At 47.6% G+C, this 14,274-nt stretch overlaps 1 protein-coding gene across 1 annotated transcript; it reads left to right on the top strand.

The window, feature by feature from the left end:
- The first annotated feature begins 5,579 nt into the window (after positions 1-5,579).
- On the top strand, positions 5,580-7,337 carry LOC125943468 (uncharacterized). Its single transcript, XM_049662800.1, has 2 exons — positions 5,580-5,916; positions 7,078-7,337. The coding sequence occupies exons 1-2, from the start codon at positions 5,617-5,619 to the stop codon at positions 7,282-7,284; spliced, it is 507 nt and encodes a 168-aa protein (XP_049518757.1). The 5' UTR covers positions 5,580-5,616; the 3' UTR covers positions 7,285-7,337.
- Positions 7,338-14,274: the final 6,937 nt, after the last annotated feature.

Here is a 14,274-nt window from a genome sequence, read left to right as displayed (position 1 = left end):
ATGTTCCGCTAATCTAGCCGCCTCGACGCGTTTTTTTTCATCGTCAATAAGTTTGGGGCCCTGCTCTTCGTTGAGCTTTTGCTAGCGAACAGTAGCCGATATCGCCTCCCAATCCATCTCTGCAACTCCAGAGTATCAGTGACTGCGCTGAAATAGAATCCGGGACGGATCCTGGCAGGCTCGCCAATTGTCGCGTGTTTGTTTCACTGATCTCGGGGGCATGCGGGTGTTAATAGAGATGATGAGGTTGGGAAACGCATGGCAACACAGCAAGCATACTTTATTAGCACTAAAAACCCAAAACCTCTAACTAAAAACTAACTCGTACTAGCACACATTGAGCAAATAAATGCTAACAAATATGCAACCTAATAAATCAATAAACATGCCCTTAATTCCTGCTACACTATTTCTTGGCGTTCCCTCCACGAAAGTCAGGCAACTCTAGCCTACTGATGTGACGATACAAGAAAGGATTGTTCTTACAGAGTTCGTCGATACACGTATTTTCCCGGCCGGAATCTTGTCGGATCTTTATCAATGTCGTTGCTTTTGCCGACTGTCGCATAATCGTTGCTGCCTTGAAGTCGGTCCGTCAACTCGTTCGTCTCCGAAGCTTGTTTAACCCGGTCGCTGTTGCTGACGTGGCAGAGAGGCTCGACGGGTTAGGCCTAGCGACGTGTTTGGCCACCTCTTCCGACCAGCTCCTTTCTCAATGTGCCGACGTGGCGTTCCGGGGATCATCGAACGCGCTGGTATGCCGATGAAGGGAGATCCTATCTGGAGTTCCCGGCCATGCCGTGTGATGCTGCAGCTGGTCCAAGGAGCCTCGCTCGAACGTTTCCGAAGTCGACGGCTGAACCTCGGACCGCTCGCGTCACGGACTCGGAAGAACCTCCTAGTCTCCCGTCGCCAGAGCATAGCTGAAGATGCGACCTTCCTGCCCCAGAGCCACATCGATAATGCCAGATCAGGCTCGCTTCTGCCTCGACCACTCCTCGGGTCACGCGCCTCGTGCGCTCGTGCCGTTCGGAACGCTCCGCTCACATCGTCCTTCTCTTCTTTGCTTTCGCCGCAGGCCTCTTACTCATGACAGACTTCCCTGTGCAAGTCTGCGTTATTGCCCGCAGCAATAAAGGTTGTTGAGTTTACTCGCTCGTTGCCTTATTCGCCCAAACCCTAAGTAGCTGCGATTGCATGCGCTACTGGTGAGGGATCGAACCCCCAACAAGCTTCTAGTTAGCTGAAGTTTTATTTGTAATTTCCGATAGCGAGGCTGAAAAGGCATATACAGAGCACTTTTTCATCACCTTTAGGTGCTGAGATAGGTTTCCCTGGGCTCTTGAGCCGCCGGCAGCGTCTGGCGCGCCGTGCATGGTAGTAATGTGGTGGGGTTAACGAGGTTTAAAATACTTCAACAGCGGAACTGTTCTTAGTTGAGCCTTCGCCGTCTGTCCGGTGTCACGCTGGTCACGGGACCAGGAGAGCATGAGAGCCGTGCCGGGGAGGACCGGTCACGTGACAAGCAGAGCAGGATCAACGCCTCCTATGTCTCTATAGGAGGCGTTGGCAGGATAGACGCGCTGAAGGAGGAGGCGGTCAATGAGAGACCACACTGTACGCGAGGAGGGGAGGCGATGGGTTATAAAAAAGGTACTTTGTGTGGCGCGCCCTTTCGGATAACGAACGCGTATCGCAGCGGGGCTGCGATGCGACTGTGGGATGACCACGAGTAGTGCCTACTCTTGGGGAAGAGGCTGCCTCCCGCGAGCATCAACGAGAGTTGGCTCGTGAAAGGGCTCGTCGCTTGCTCTCATTACTGGTGCACCAAAAAAGGGCGGAGCAACTTGCACGCGAAAAAAAGCACGGCAAAAGGGAGAGAAACCTCACGCAAAACCTCACGCAGAAACTTCACCGAGGGAACCGCAAATATGTAGCAGCACCAACGAGGCAACGCGCAGAGCTGCTGCCGGCGCCGTCCGCGTTTCCCTGCGTTCACGCCCAACGCGTGCGCTGTCCGTTAGTGCAGGCGATGTCTCTGGTGGCGTCTCGGCAGGTTTCGACCAGAGAACAGAGCTCTCGTTGAGTAGCGTCGAAAGTTGCTGTCACTTCTCGCGTCGCAATGTTTTAATATAAGTTCCTGTCGTAGATGTGTGTTTACTTGTGTTTACGCAATTGCATCACGTGCAACACATGCACATGTAACACTCTTAACACTCGGTCTAACTAACACAGCTTGTACATCACGCATTGACGATGCTGCTTGCTAAATATCAAAGCTATGCAGTGGTTCGACCATCTTCGTGCCGTGATTTTAGGGGCGAAGCTCCTTAGGGTGTGGGTCTGTCCCTCCTCTGTAGTATGTAGTAGTAGTCGTCGTCGTCGTCGTCGTAGTAGGTAGCCACGTCTACTTTTATGAAAAAGTTGTCGCAGATTCACCTGAAAGGCGAAGCATCAATTGCGATAGCAAATTTGTAGAGAGCTATACGGAGTAATGATAGGAGCTTTATCAGCTGTATAAACTTGGACATGCAGCAGCACCGGCAACACGCAGAACTGTTGTCGACGCCGTCGGCGTTTTGCCCGCGTTCGCACAAAATGCGTGCGGCGTTGGTGAGTGTTGCCGGAGCCTCTGATATAAATAGGCACTTGGTGCCGCAGCTAAACGTCGCCTCCCTTCCCTCCCCCCCCCCCCCCCCACGGCCTTTCGTGCGTCAGAAGAAGGCGCGTTTGCTCTACATGTATGGTGATTGTAAAGAAGGGAAGAGACGCCTACATCTGCAGCCCTTAAGGGAGCACGGCACAGAACGCGCGTTTGTTCTCCGCCGTGCGTTCACTCCCCGTGAAAGCGCGCGTCCCTCGCGCCCTTTCAGTCGCACATACAGCGTTCGGTGGCGCGCGGCGACGATTTCATCTCCATTGACGTCATACGGAACCTCACGGCGACGGCGACGCCGACGGCATAAATCTGCTTTGGAGTGTCCAATAATTGCTATCGCAATAAAAAAAAATTCCGAAAGTTGTGTCTGTAGCGCTGAATCGAACCAGGGACCCCTCGCTTCCGAACGCACGGCGCTAACCACTACGCCACGAAGCGCACATGGACAACGAACCACGATGACAATAAATACCCAACATTAACGAAAGACTGCGCGTTTCTAACGCGTTTGTGCTAGTGCATTACGGCCCGTGTAAGAAGCTGGTGTAAGACGCTGTGGCCTCTCCGCCTTACCCCCGTATTCATAAACGCTGATGGCGTCGGCAAACGCGGTGCACGTTCCGGCATGTGTAAACGGCTGCGTAAGACGCTGTGGCCTCTCCCCCTTACTATATAGAGAGTACTGCACGTTTCTAACGCGTTTGTGCTAGCGTCCCCTTAAGCGGGAGATGGTGCAATTATAATGAAGGGCGCTGTTATAAAATAGGAATGACGTCACATGTGGCGCGTGTCATTGGTGGAAGTCAATCGTTCGATTTAGTGCGGCGAGACTGGGCGAATTACACGGAAGATTCACGGTTTACCGATGATTCCCTCCGGAGCTTCGCCCACTCATCATCATTCACCCCGTGGATATGCGGTGTTCTTTTTTTTATAATGTCCCTGGATGGGGTGACGTGTGCCCCTGCGAATATGTACTATTGTTATCTCAAACTCTCTCCTTTGCAGGTAGCCATTTCATGCTTACATGTACTCTCGATTACGGGAGAGCCAGGAATTTTTTTCTTTGTGCTTCTGCTTCTTGACACTCTAACAAGACGTGAACGATCGTGAGCGTCTTGCCATATTGTCGCGTAAAGAAAGTTTATCACCGTTCCTCCAAGACTAGAAAATATATTTTTCTTGCAAACATATAAAACTGTATACACCACAGAACATCGCGGACGTAAGAGAAATTAAACAAGCATGGAAATACACCAAAACTCAATCGGGGGGGAATATTAAGTTATTACATATTCACAAGGGTGTTAAAAAAAGGCCAGTAAGATTTGTGTATTTTGCTAGTCGCTCGTAGAGATATTGATTTGTTGCACAAAAATATAATACCTCCGGTAGGGCCGGTTCAGTTTTCAATTTTTATCTCCTAAATGGCATCAGTACTAGCACACAACTGGTGTCATTCTACCATGTCATAGGGACCTTTAGTTTTTCCAACTGTCTCAGATGCCACTATAAATGGCGACGAATGTTATCTGTAACACGCCGCTTCACTGCAGCTGAGCAGAAACGCCAGGAAGCAACACAACAATATCCAGTATCCTCGAGGGCACCGTGTGCTCTAGGTGAGGAGGAGGAGGAGGAGGAGGAGGAGGAGGAAAAACTTTATTCTGACAGGGCATTTGGGACCTCCCAGGTCCCCTGGGTCCCCGCGCGACCCCACCGCACTCAAACGTTCATGTTAACATGTCCATGATGCTAGAAGCGCGGCTGGCGGCGGTCTTCTGCCTTGCCGGGTCCGTGGAGCGCAGTAAGGTCTCCCAGTCCTCCCTGGTTTAGAGTGGTGTCGGCCCGCCGGGGGGAGCAGAAACCGGACAGGCCAGGAGTATGTGAGTGAGGTTTGCTTGCGGCGCATTGCACAGAGGGCAGGAAGGTGGGATGGGTCGGTAGTGGGAGAGGAGGGATGGGGTAGGTAGGGTCCGCGTTAAAGCCCCTTGATGTTAGAAAGTAGCGACACGCATTGATCTACGCCGCAACACCCTCGCCGGCGCGGTCAACCACATCTTTTTCTCCCCCTCTTTCGCGGAGGCAGCGCATCCGCCACACTGAATGGCTGCGGCGCACGATACTTCCCCGTCAGGTGACCCTGACGTCACGAAAAGGGCACGAAACTTGCTTTCGCGGGCTTTTAGTTTCTCCCGCCCGCCATGCGCCGTCCAAGTGGTGGTCGCCCTGCCGCTCCGAACGTGTGTTTCCCAAGTTTTTCCATCGTTTCGTAGGAATCTGAGCTTCGTTCTCCGTGAAAATGCCTTGCTTCTGCGCGTTTGAATGCAGCAGCAGGTCAGAGAAAGGGAAAGCCTTATTTTATATCCCCCGAGGAGAACGGAATGTCGTGCGTCGGAAGCAGTGGCTCCATAACATCGGGAGAAGAGATTTCGCCCCTTCTAAGCACGCCGTTCTTTGCGAGATGAGTGTTACAGCTTTCCTCATATTTGTGGATGAAGTTGCATGGAGATTTTAATGCTCTTCGCATAGCCGGACTATTCGTTCAGTTCAATACAGAGCACCGATAATTGTGCATGTAGTTTTTTTTTTTTAAGTGAGTCGGCTGAAATTTACGTTGACTCTTCGAGCCGTGACAAAGCTTTTTGTGTTTTCGCGCGTGCGTTAGTTTTCAAATGTATGTAATTTGTGAGTTAATGACTGTAACTCCTATCTTGTAGTTGTGTGCGTGCGTGTGTGTGTATGTATGTATGTGCATGTAATGTGTGCGCGCGTGTATGTGTGCGTGTGATCCTTGCGCCTGATACTTGTGAAGTCAAGTAACTCTTTTACTCTTATTGCGTGCTTATTGTATCTTTACAATGTTTCAATACTGCGAGCATTTTTGTTCTTTACGTACACTTTATGTTGCGAAGGCATGAACCGCAGGTAGATAAGCGGTGTTTCCTTTTAGTTATATGTATAATACAAATGTGCATGCTTTTACCGTGCAAGAGTGCAAACAAATTCAAATGGAAGAAATTTGCTTCTTACCATGCGTATACTCAGAGATCACTGTCATGTTTCAGCTCCATTTTACGAACGATCAGTTTGAGCCAAAAGTATTGGAAGCCTATGGAAAGAAAAAATTGAAGCCTAATGCAGTTCCTACTTTGTTCTCGCATCTGCGGCCGCCAAAGGAACGAAAACCACCGGCAAAGAGGAGCGAGGTTCACAAGAAGTGCTCAAAAAGACGTAAGGCACTATTCAATGATATTGCTTATTAATTATAGCACGCGTCCGCGTACCGTAACTACATAATGAAACAATGGATGGCGAAATACGGTTGTTAGAAATGAGACCATCATGTAGAGCAGGGATTAACAAAGAATGAACCATCGCAAGAGAACTCGTGCTCTTTATGAAATATCCTGGGGCTTCAGTATCGAGTGAGCCTGCACAGTTCACATGGCTTTCTGTAACAGACATTCAAAGCTACAATGATTTTTCTGCTATACTTTGACATAATTATAAAGGCTGGATTGAAAGTGCACTATGGTGCGTAGCTATATGGCAAATAAATTGTAATATTCTCCGTATTTCAGCGCTGTGCATATATTTCTTTGTTGTCCTGTCTTCGAACTAAGTAACTCAACAGGTTAGTTATACATGTGGGCGTATTCTACTTTTATCATGATAGGTGATGAATCCCTATTGGAGCATACCGACAGCAAACAAGGAGCGTTGGACTGAAAATGAGTGTAGTTCCGCACCAGCACCTTCTGGGTCTGTTGGCTCTCCTTCTTGTGCAGAGGTAGCGGAGCCTATGGAAAACGAAGTTAACCACCCAACGGCATCGCCTGTTGCAAAGCCTCCGCGACGACTCCTGTAAGAGTCATCTGAATGATTTGTGTGAAATGTCGCCGTCATTGTGTTTCTCAAAAATATTTCCATCTCTCCTTTCATGTGCAGTCCATGGTAGGTTTAACCAAGACAGCAGCAGCCAAATGCAGGATATTGGAGCAGTTTACAATGGTAAAAGCAAACGTTGATTTCTGATTTTGCGGTCTAACTATAGCCATCCCACCATCCAAACAGGTTTCTCTGACACCACAAGTCAACCGGCGATGAACGCAACCAACACTGCCGGACCTGTGCTTGATAATTGTAAGAGACGTCTAAGTTCTAACTGTTTGACACTTAGAATTATCTTAATCGGTAGCATACGAGGTCGAGTGCTTACGTTTGCATTGTTTTCAGCGTCCCAACAAGCACTCCAGGAACGGATTGCGGAGCTGGAACGTCTTCAAGAAACGACCGCGAGGAAACTGTCGTCCGCTAGGAAGAGGTATATCAAAAGCGAAGAACAAAAAGAAGAAATCAAGAAAAGGCTCAAAGGACTTTTTAATAATGACCAAATGAGATCAATGGAATGACAGTCCACACAAGGAGTGCGATGGGAAGCAGGCACACTCGTAAAATCGCTGCGGCTGCGCCTGGCATGCGGTTCCCGTGGTTACGGTCTCCTGAGGGAGTTGGGATATCCACTGCCATCGGACCGTACGCTTCAGCGCCACATACAGCACGCCAAGTTCCGACCTGGGTTACTCACAGATATACTGGAGCCTTTAAGGGTGAAAGTATGACTTGCGCAAAGCATTTGCATCCGCAAATGTCCTGTGTCAGTATAAAGTAGCAACTTCAAATACGGCATAATTTAACCTGTGGGTATGTCTGGAAACTTCAGCGAAAAAGATAATTTCTGCCTATTTCTATAATTTGACACATTTCTTTGTAATTCAACAAAAGTTAAAAAAAAATTATTTGTGTTTTTTGTTCGTCTGTTAACTCCATTTTGCAGGTCAACCTTATGAAACCGGAAGAACGCCATGCTTCAGTGATGATCGATGAAATGCAGATTACATCAGGACTGGTATATGACCATTCTTGCTGTAATGTCATGGGAGCTCCTACGTTACCTCTGGCTGACGGATCCCTACCAGTTTTTATGCTTGGGGGGCTCTCCTCTAGGTGGAAGCAGACAATTGGTTATCGTCTAACTGGAAATTCCTTTGATGCGAGTAGCCTAAGAAGCGAAATAATTAACATAATAACGGCTTGTGAATCGCTCGGATTAAAAATTCATGTGCTGGTGTCTGATATGGGTGGCGGAAATCTGGCATTATGGCGACTGTTCGGTATACATGCAGGAAAGTATAGTCGGCCATTGACTAGCTGTATTCACCCATGTCATCAGTCAAGGCGACTATGGTTTATGGCAGATGTGCCTCACCTCCTGAAGAACCTTAGAAATCACTTGACAAGAGGCCAGGCTGTTTACCTTCCCGATACATCGTGAAAATGCATCAACTGCCTACAAATTGTGTTGACCTTCGCTTTGTGAAAGAACTTGTTCAACACGACGAAAAAAGTGAAATTAAGCTTGCTCCTCACATTAACTCGTCCTGTGTTGACCCGAACTATTATGACAAAATGAAAGTGAAATTCGCATTCAGTCTCTTTCATAATGATACAGCTGCTGGCTTGCACCTGTTAGTTGAAAATGGTAAGATTAGCAAGGACGCACTGACTACAACTTGGTTCATTTCGGGCGTTTTTCGGTGGTTTAGGATAATGACTTCGAGGACTACTAAATTGGCGTTTAGCCATTCAGTGCAAGCAGCTTATGATGAAGCTGTTAAATTTCTTACTGAAATCATTGACTTATTCTCAAAGATTTCTATCGGGGCTCCGACAAAGGCACCCTGGAAGCGAATAGAGACCGGCATCACTGTCGCCACATTAACCGCGTTAGATCTTCAATCTACGATGCTAGACAAGTATAACTTTAGCTATTTCTTATTGAGCAGACTGAGCCAGGACTCACTAGAGAACTTGTTTTCGACACTACGTTCAAAAAACCCGATTCCGAGACTACGAATTCAAGTGTAGTCTGAGAAGCGCTACGTTGTCACAGTTTTTAAGGCCAAGCAAGAACGGAAGTTATTCGGTTGAAGGAGGGTTTATGCTGTTGTCCCTTGAAGACCAGCAGAACAACGAGGCTCAGGAGCAAGTGCAACTTCAGGATGACCTGCTAGATTTAACAGCAGAAGCAGAAGAGTCGATAAAATACTTGGCAGGATATGTAGTATGGAAACTGCAGAAACGGCTACATTGTGAAAACTGCCGCGCCTCACTCGTCAGCGATAAGGCACCAGAGAAATTAATCTTGCTGAAGAACTTCTCAGAGTCGCACCTTGCGCTGGTTATCCCTTCGCCTGCTGTGGTTGAGGTTATCGAGGTAGCGCAAAACTTTTTCACAAGAAACAGAGAGGCATTCATAAAAAACAGTGTAAGCGCTATAGAACTTCAGTCCGCAATTACTCGAAGTATTTCAATTGTGTCTTGCTTCCCTGCATGCCATGAAGTCATTAAAGATATTGTAAGCATTTATGCTAAACTCCGGATTCAGATTCTTGTAAGAAACGAAGCATCAAAGATAGTTCCCGCATCAAACAGCAAGTGCGCAAGCAAAAGCGTAGGCATGCACGCCGCTGTGGCGAATGTACGGTGACAATTTTGGATGTCTGCAGTAGCAGATGCGATTTATTTAGTCATTGTGGACGCAGCGCAAGAATAACGACGTTTGTGACATTTGCAGTTCTTCTTAACAATATGTGTGCACGTAGACCTGTTTACTGTATGAGTGCTGTTTTGTTGTTGATGTAGCCAATGTTCAGACTTCTTGGGCGTAAATAACTATGCGCGTGCCTTGGTTTCTTCGCATTCCTTACAATGAGCCATTGTTTCATTCTTTTTGCAAGAAATAAAGATGTTCCTACTGAAATTTCGTTTCTGCCTCTGCTAACTGCGCAGTGCATGCATAGTCTTGTTTCACTGGCCACAATGAATTGAGCAGATATTTAGTGCAGGTAAAGCTTCCTATCCATTACAATTATAGTTACATATTCCTCGAGATTGAATTAATATGATATAAATTGTGTTCAACAATTTTGCTACAAACAACCTTCCAGCCGATCAGAAATGCTTCGTAGTTAACGTGGCACTTTTTTTTTTCGACACACCTACCGGTCCGGTCCGCAACCTTCGGCGCCGCCTAGATCATTCTGTAGTTCAGTGCCGTCAGTTATGAAACACTGGTATCGATTTTCATAATGCGAATAAGCGCGAATAAGAATCATTTTTCTTGATTAAAACAAATAATGATCCTCTTTCCAGCATATAGGTTTATAAAACTAAAGTGAAAATAAGTTAATTAAAAATTAACAACCGCTCAATGATATCTTGGCAGCCGCCGTGAAGTAAAAAGCCATATGCACGGAGGCGAAGTTACGTATCTGGCATGTACTATTCGCGCATGCTCATGAAGTACAAGCCACGCGCTTCTGAAAATCTCCCTCAATTCTGATAAACTTGACATCTTGAAATCTGTAAGTTAATTATCAAGTGCCATAGTCTTAGAAGTTTCCGTGTAAGCAATCAGCTTTTTTTTAGAGAGAGACTTAGGGTACTCCCAGAGGTGATGGAATGCAATTTCTCGTCGTCTCATAGTGACGGAATACAGGCGCGTGTGTAAAGTTCTATGTTGGCTGTGTCGCCAACACAGCACGTATTTGCACAGTGGCATTGGTACAAAGGATTTGGTCCACTCATTTGGCCAATTCACTTTAAGTAAACTATCACATTTCTTCTTGGTTACCTTCTCTGAGCCTTTTAAGAGCCAAGATTGTGAACCAAATGCTCGTTTGTACTCTACGCTGCTTATATTGTATGCACCCAATACACCTCCGCGTTACGGAAAACCCAAGTGGCGACGTAGAGGCAAACAGCTCAGCCACTTCTTGGTACTCATTTTTTCGGAGCGCTTCCGCTTGTACTTATCGAAGCGTCCTCAAAAAAAATGTCACGACCTTCTATCGGAAACGTACTTTCGTCATGACAGTTTCACAAGGGACAAATTCCCAAACAACGCTTCAAAGGGCCGAATAAACAAGCGCGCGCACTGATTCTAATACGGCTGCAGCGAGCCACTGGAGGGTTCAGCGCCGCGCCGGCCCGGTGAGGGGAGAAATCTGAGGAGAATTGAGGAGGAAAGCGCGCGCGCGGAGGAGAGTGTGGCTACGTTCTAACATCAAGGGGCTTTAGTCCGCGTTTGCAGCCGGCGACACAGGTGTTGCTCCCTGGTAGTGAGGGAAGAGTGGGGCGGTGGGTATATTTGCCTCTCGGCGCGAGCATCCGCGATGAGCTCACTTCGGTACACGCACGCTCTCTCGAGAAAACCCCCATGAGGTCCGCCTGTGCCCGGTTTCTCGAACCTCGGGCTAAAGAATCGGCGGCCTCATTGCCGGGGTTTCCCGAGTGCGCGGGCACCCAGATGAGCTCAGCGCTGCGGGAGAAGAGGGGGTTCTGCTTCAGTATGTGGAACACGGCAGGGTGAACTCTGCCCCTACATAATTTAGCAGTGCAGTTTTACAGTCACTCAGGATGTAGGTAGCACTGGAGCTGCCGAGCGCTAGTGCTATAGCGATCTCTTCCGCTTCCTCTGGGTCCGTCCCTGGGGTAGTTCCTTTATTAATGGAGGTGTGTTCAGTGTGTAAGCAGCCGCTGTGGCTCCGTGCTGATCGCATGCAGCATCTACCCATATTGCGTTCTGTTCGCTCTAGGTGAGCTAATCTACTGTAAAGTCCCTCGTGAACTACCTTATTGAGCCGTCACGCTAACTTTCGACGTCCTAATCGCAAAGTCGCTCACGCCAGCACCTCAAGTGAGATTATAACCGAGCGGCCCTCTGCTTCTTTTTATTTTAAATGATAAGTACAGTTTTGTTTTTCCCTACGGGCGATTGCATGCACATGATTAGCGCTTGAGGATAAATAGCGGCATTACCAATGCATTGATATCTGTAACACGACGCCTTCGATTCGGCTCTTTCAAAAACTTCTTTCAAAGTAGGATGGCCTTGGAGATGACACTGGAAGCTGAAATTCATTGTTTCTCTATTCACTCCTCTTCTACAGTATACATAGCCTGCTGTGGAGCATACATTGTAGGGTTTTTCCAAGCAAGACATCTTATACGATTAGATAGCCCGTTATGCCTAGCTGAGCACGCGCATGCTCCGTAGCACAATTATGCAACATCAATATAAGAATTCTACTCTAACTGATATTATGTTTTTCAGCACTACCACACTGCTGAGGGAATTCGCGCATTCTGGACGCCTTTTTCTATAATACACTTCGAATTTTGAAAGCTGCGCCAAGGAAACAGCTACCTAATACCTATTTTTAACTGGCCCTTTTAAATAAGCTCCTAATACAAATTAGGTTCATCTGAAGTTCGAGTTCAAAAAAATATGAACAATTGACTCTGGGACAGAAGAAACTTCATGACCTGTGACTCCATGTTTCCTAATTAAGAAATTGGCCGTTAATCATCAGAATTGCAAGATTACAAATGAAGCTGTCAAGCCGACTTGGCTTGACTCTGACTTAAGGACACCTACGTATATTCTTAGTAAAGCAAGTATTGAAACTGTTGGTCTCAGAATCGGAATAGACATCTGTGTTCGAGTCTATTTTATCTGCTGTCATATTCGAAAATAAAAATAGCATTAGCGGTGTTGTAAACCACTCCGCATAGTGTTCTGTCCGCACCTACATTCCTTAAAGTACCGTTTCTGGAATTTAAAGAGATCTGCGTTCAATGACCACTGCGCGACGTAGACTTTCGCTACGCCAGTGCATGACATATACGTAACCGAAGCGTCGCAGCAGCGCCATAATATTGTAGCGTGTGTTTTGCACTGCATCTGGGCACATGTCAATCAACCGTACAACTTGAGTGAATGTTCATGAAGCTGAGTCATATAATAATTCGAGAAATATATAGCAAGGGTGTTGCATGCAAGTTGTAAAGTTGCACTGTTTGTACAATCTTTTTGTTCCATAAACGTTTGTAGAGAAAAATAAATGATTCGTTATTGAACAGACAGAAGGACCGCAACGAACTCAGAATGACCGCAACGAGAGACACCGAGACCACCGAGAAGGTGAGCTGGGCAGATGCGGTCACGGGAAAACGAGCACCAACCGCGAAGGCTGGCGACAAACCTGCTAAGACAGAGACGGAGATAGCTAAATTAACACAGGCGATACAAGCGCTGCAGAAGCAAATAGAACACATGCAGACACAGATTCGTGCAAAAGACGAACTCATAGAATAACTCCAGCATGCCATCAAAGCGGTACTGATACAGAGGCCATGCAGGAAACACAAGAACTCTAGAGGACGACGAGCTCGTATGCACCGACACTAAACGCAGACCCACTCCACAAAGACCACGCAGGAAACACAACAAGAACCCATAGAGGACGACGAGGTCATTTCCCCGATACTAAACGCAGACTCATTCCCACCCTTACAGAAGCAACACGACGCAAGCACGCGCGCGCAGCAGCGATACGCGACGCGCGAATAGATGCACTCGGGGCTCGCTTAAGCAACCTCGAGAAACTATCATCGCGTCCATCACGCGTACCATCCACAGAGCTTGGAGAGCGTTCAACTCAGAGTATCCAGATTAGAAGCCACGAACAGCACGATCGTACCGTCGCATAGGGAAGCGGCGCAACGCATGTAACAACATATAAACATGGCCCGACACCAGTCTAAACAAAAACACACAATATGCCAGTGGAACTGCAGAAGTTACCAAAACAACTAGCGCACTTACAACAATACCTGAAAACATCCCCGAACGCCCAGACGGCATCATATTTGAAGAAACGAATGGCCCCCAAACTCACTGGGTACCAGTCTATAACAGGCAAGGCGGAGAAACCAAACGTCACCACGCTGGTCAAGCGAGCGCACACAGGTATCGAACACGACACTAAAGTCAGAGACATTGAAAACGTTCTCGTAGAACTAATTCCATCACGCAAGACGCGCAACAGCATCTTCGTACTCAACGTCTAAAGCAGTCCCAGATGCCGCCAGCACGGCTTCCATGTTCTCTTCAAACGGGCAATTGACATCGCCCAACGGCAACAGCTTTTCATTGGGAGGGACTTTAAAGCGGTGCACACGGCGTGGGGTTACAAGCAAGATCAGCCCAAAGGCACGCATCTGTGGGCAACGGTGCAATACGCCGGACTCGACCTCGTCACCGACCCCGTGGCACCAACAAGGCAGGGCAACATCGTCAGCACCGACACGACACCGGACTTTACTTTTACGTGCAACACGCCAAGTCACTTGGACAAACACCATGCAAGACTCGGGAAGCGATCACTACTCAGCATTTGCATAACGGCAGAAGATGGCCCGCAGGAACACAATGCCGGTCGCCAATAAATCACCAACTGGAATCAACTACGCAAACATTGACAAGCAACGGTGGCATATCAAACACATAGACCAATGGACCGACTACTGCAGCGGGACATCGAGCGTGGCGCAAACGATCCCGTCAAAAGCTGGGCTCGATACAAATGACTCCCGGTTACTGCACATGTGGGAAGCCAAGACCCACCTGCAGTGCCGATGGAAACAACAGAGACACAAGAGGAGACTGCGTAAACGGATAGCGCAGCTCAACAAAGAACTAGAAA

The sequence above is a fragment of the Dermacentor silvarum genome, chromosome 2 (assembly GCF_013339745.2).
Source record: "Dermacentor silvarum isolate Dsil-2018 chromosome 2, BIME_Dsil_1.4, whole genome shotgun sequence".
Lineage (NCBI taxonomy): Eukaryota > Metazoa > Arthropoda > Arachnida > Ixodida > Ixodidae > Dermacentor > Dermacentor silvarum.
Note: the sequence above shows the minus strand (reverse complement) of the source record. Positions and strands in the feature narration are given on the sequence as shown.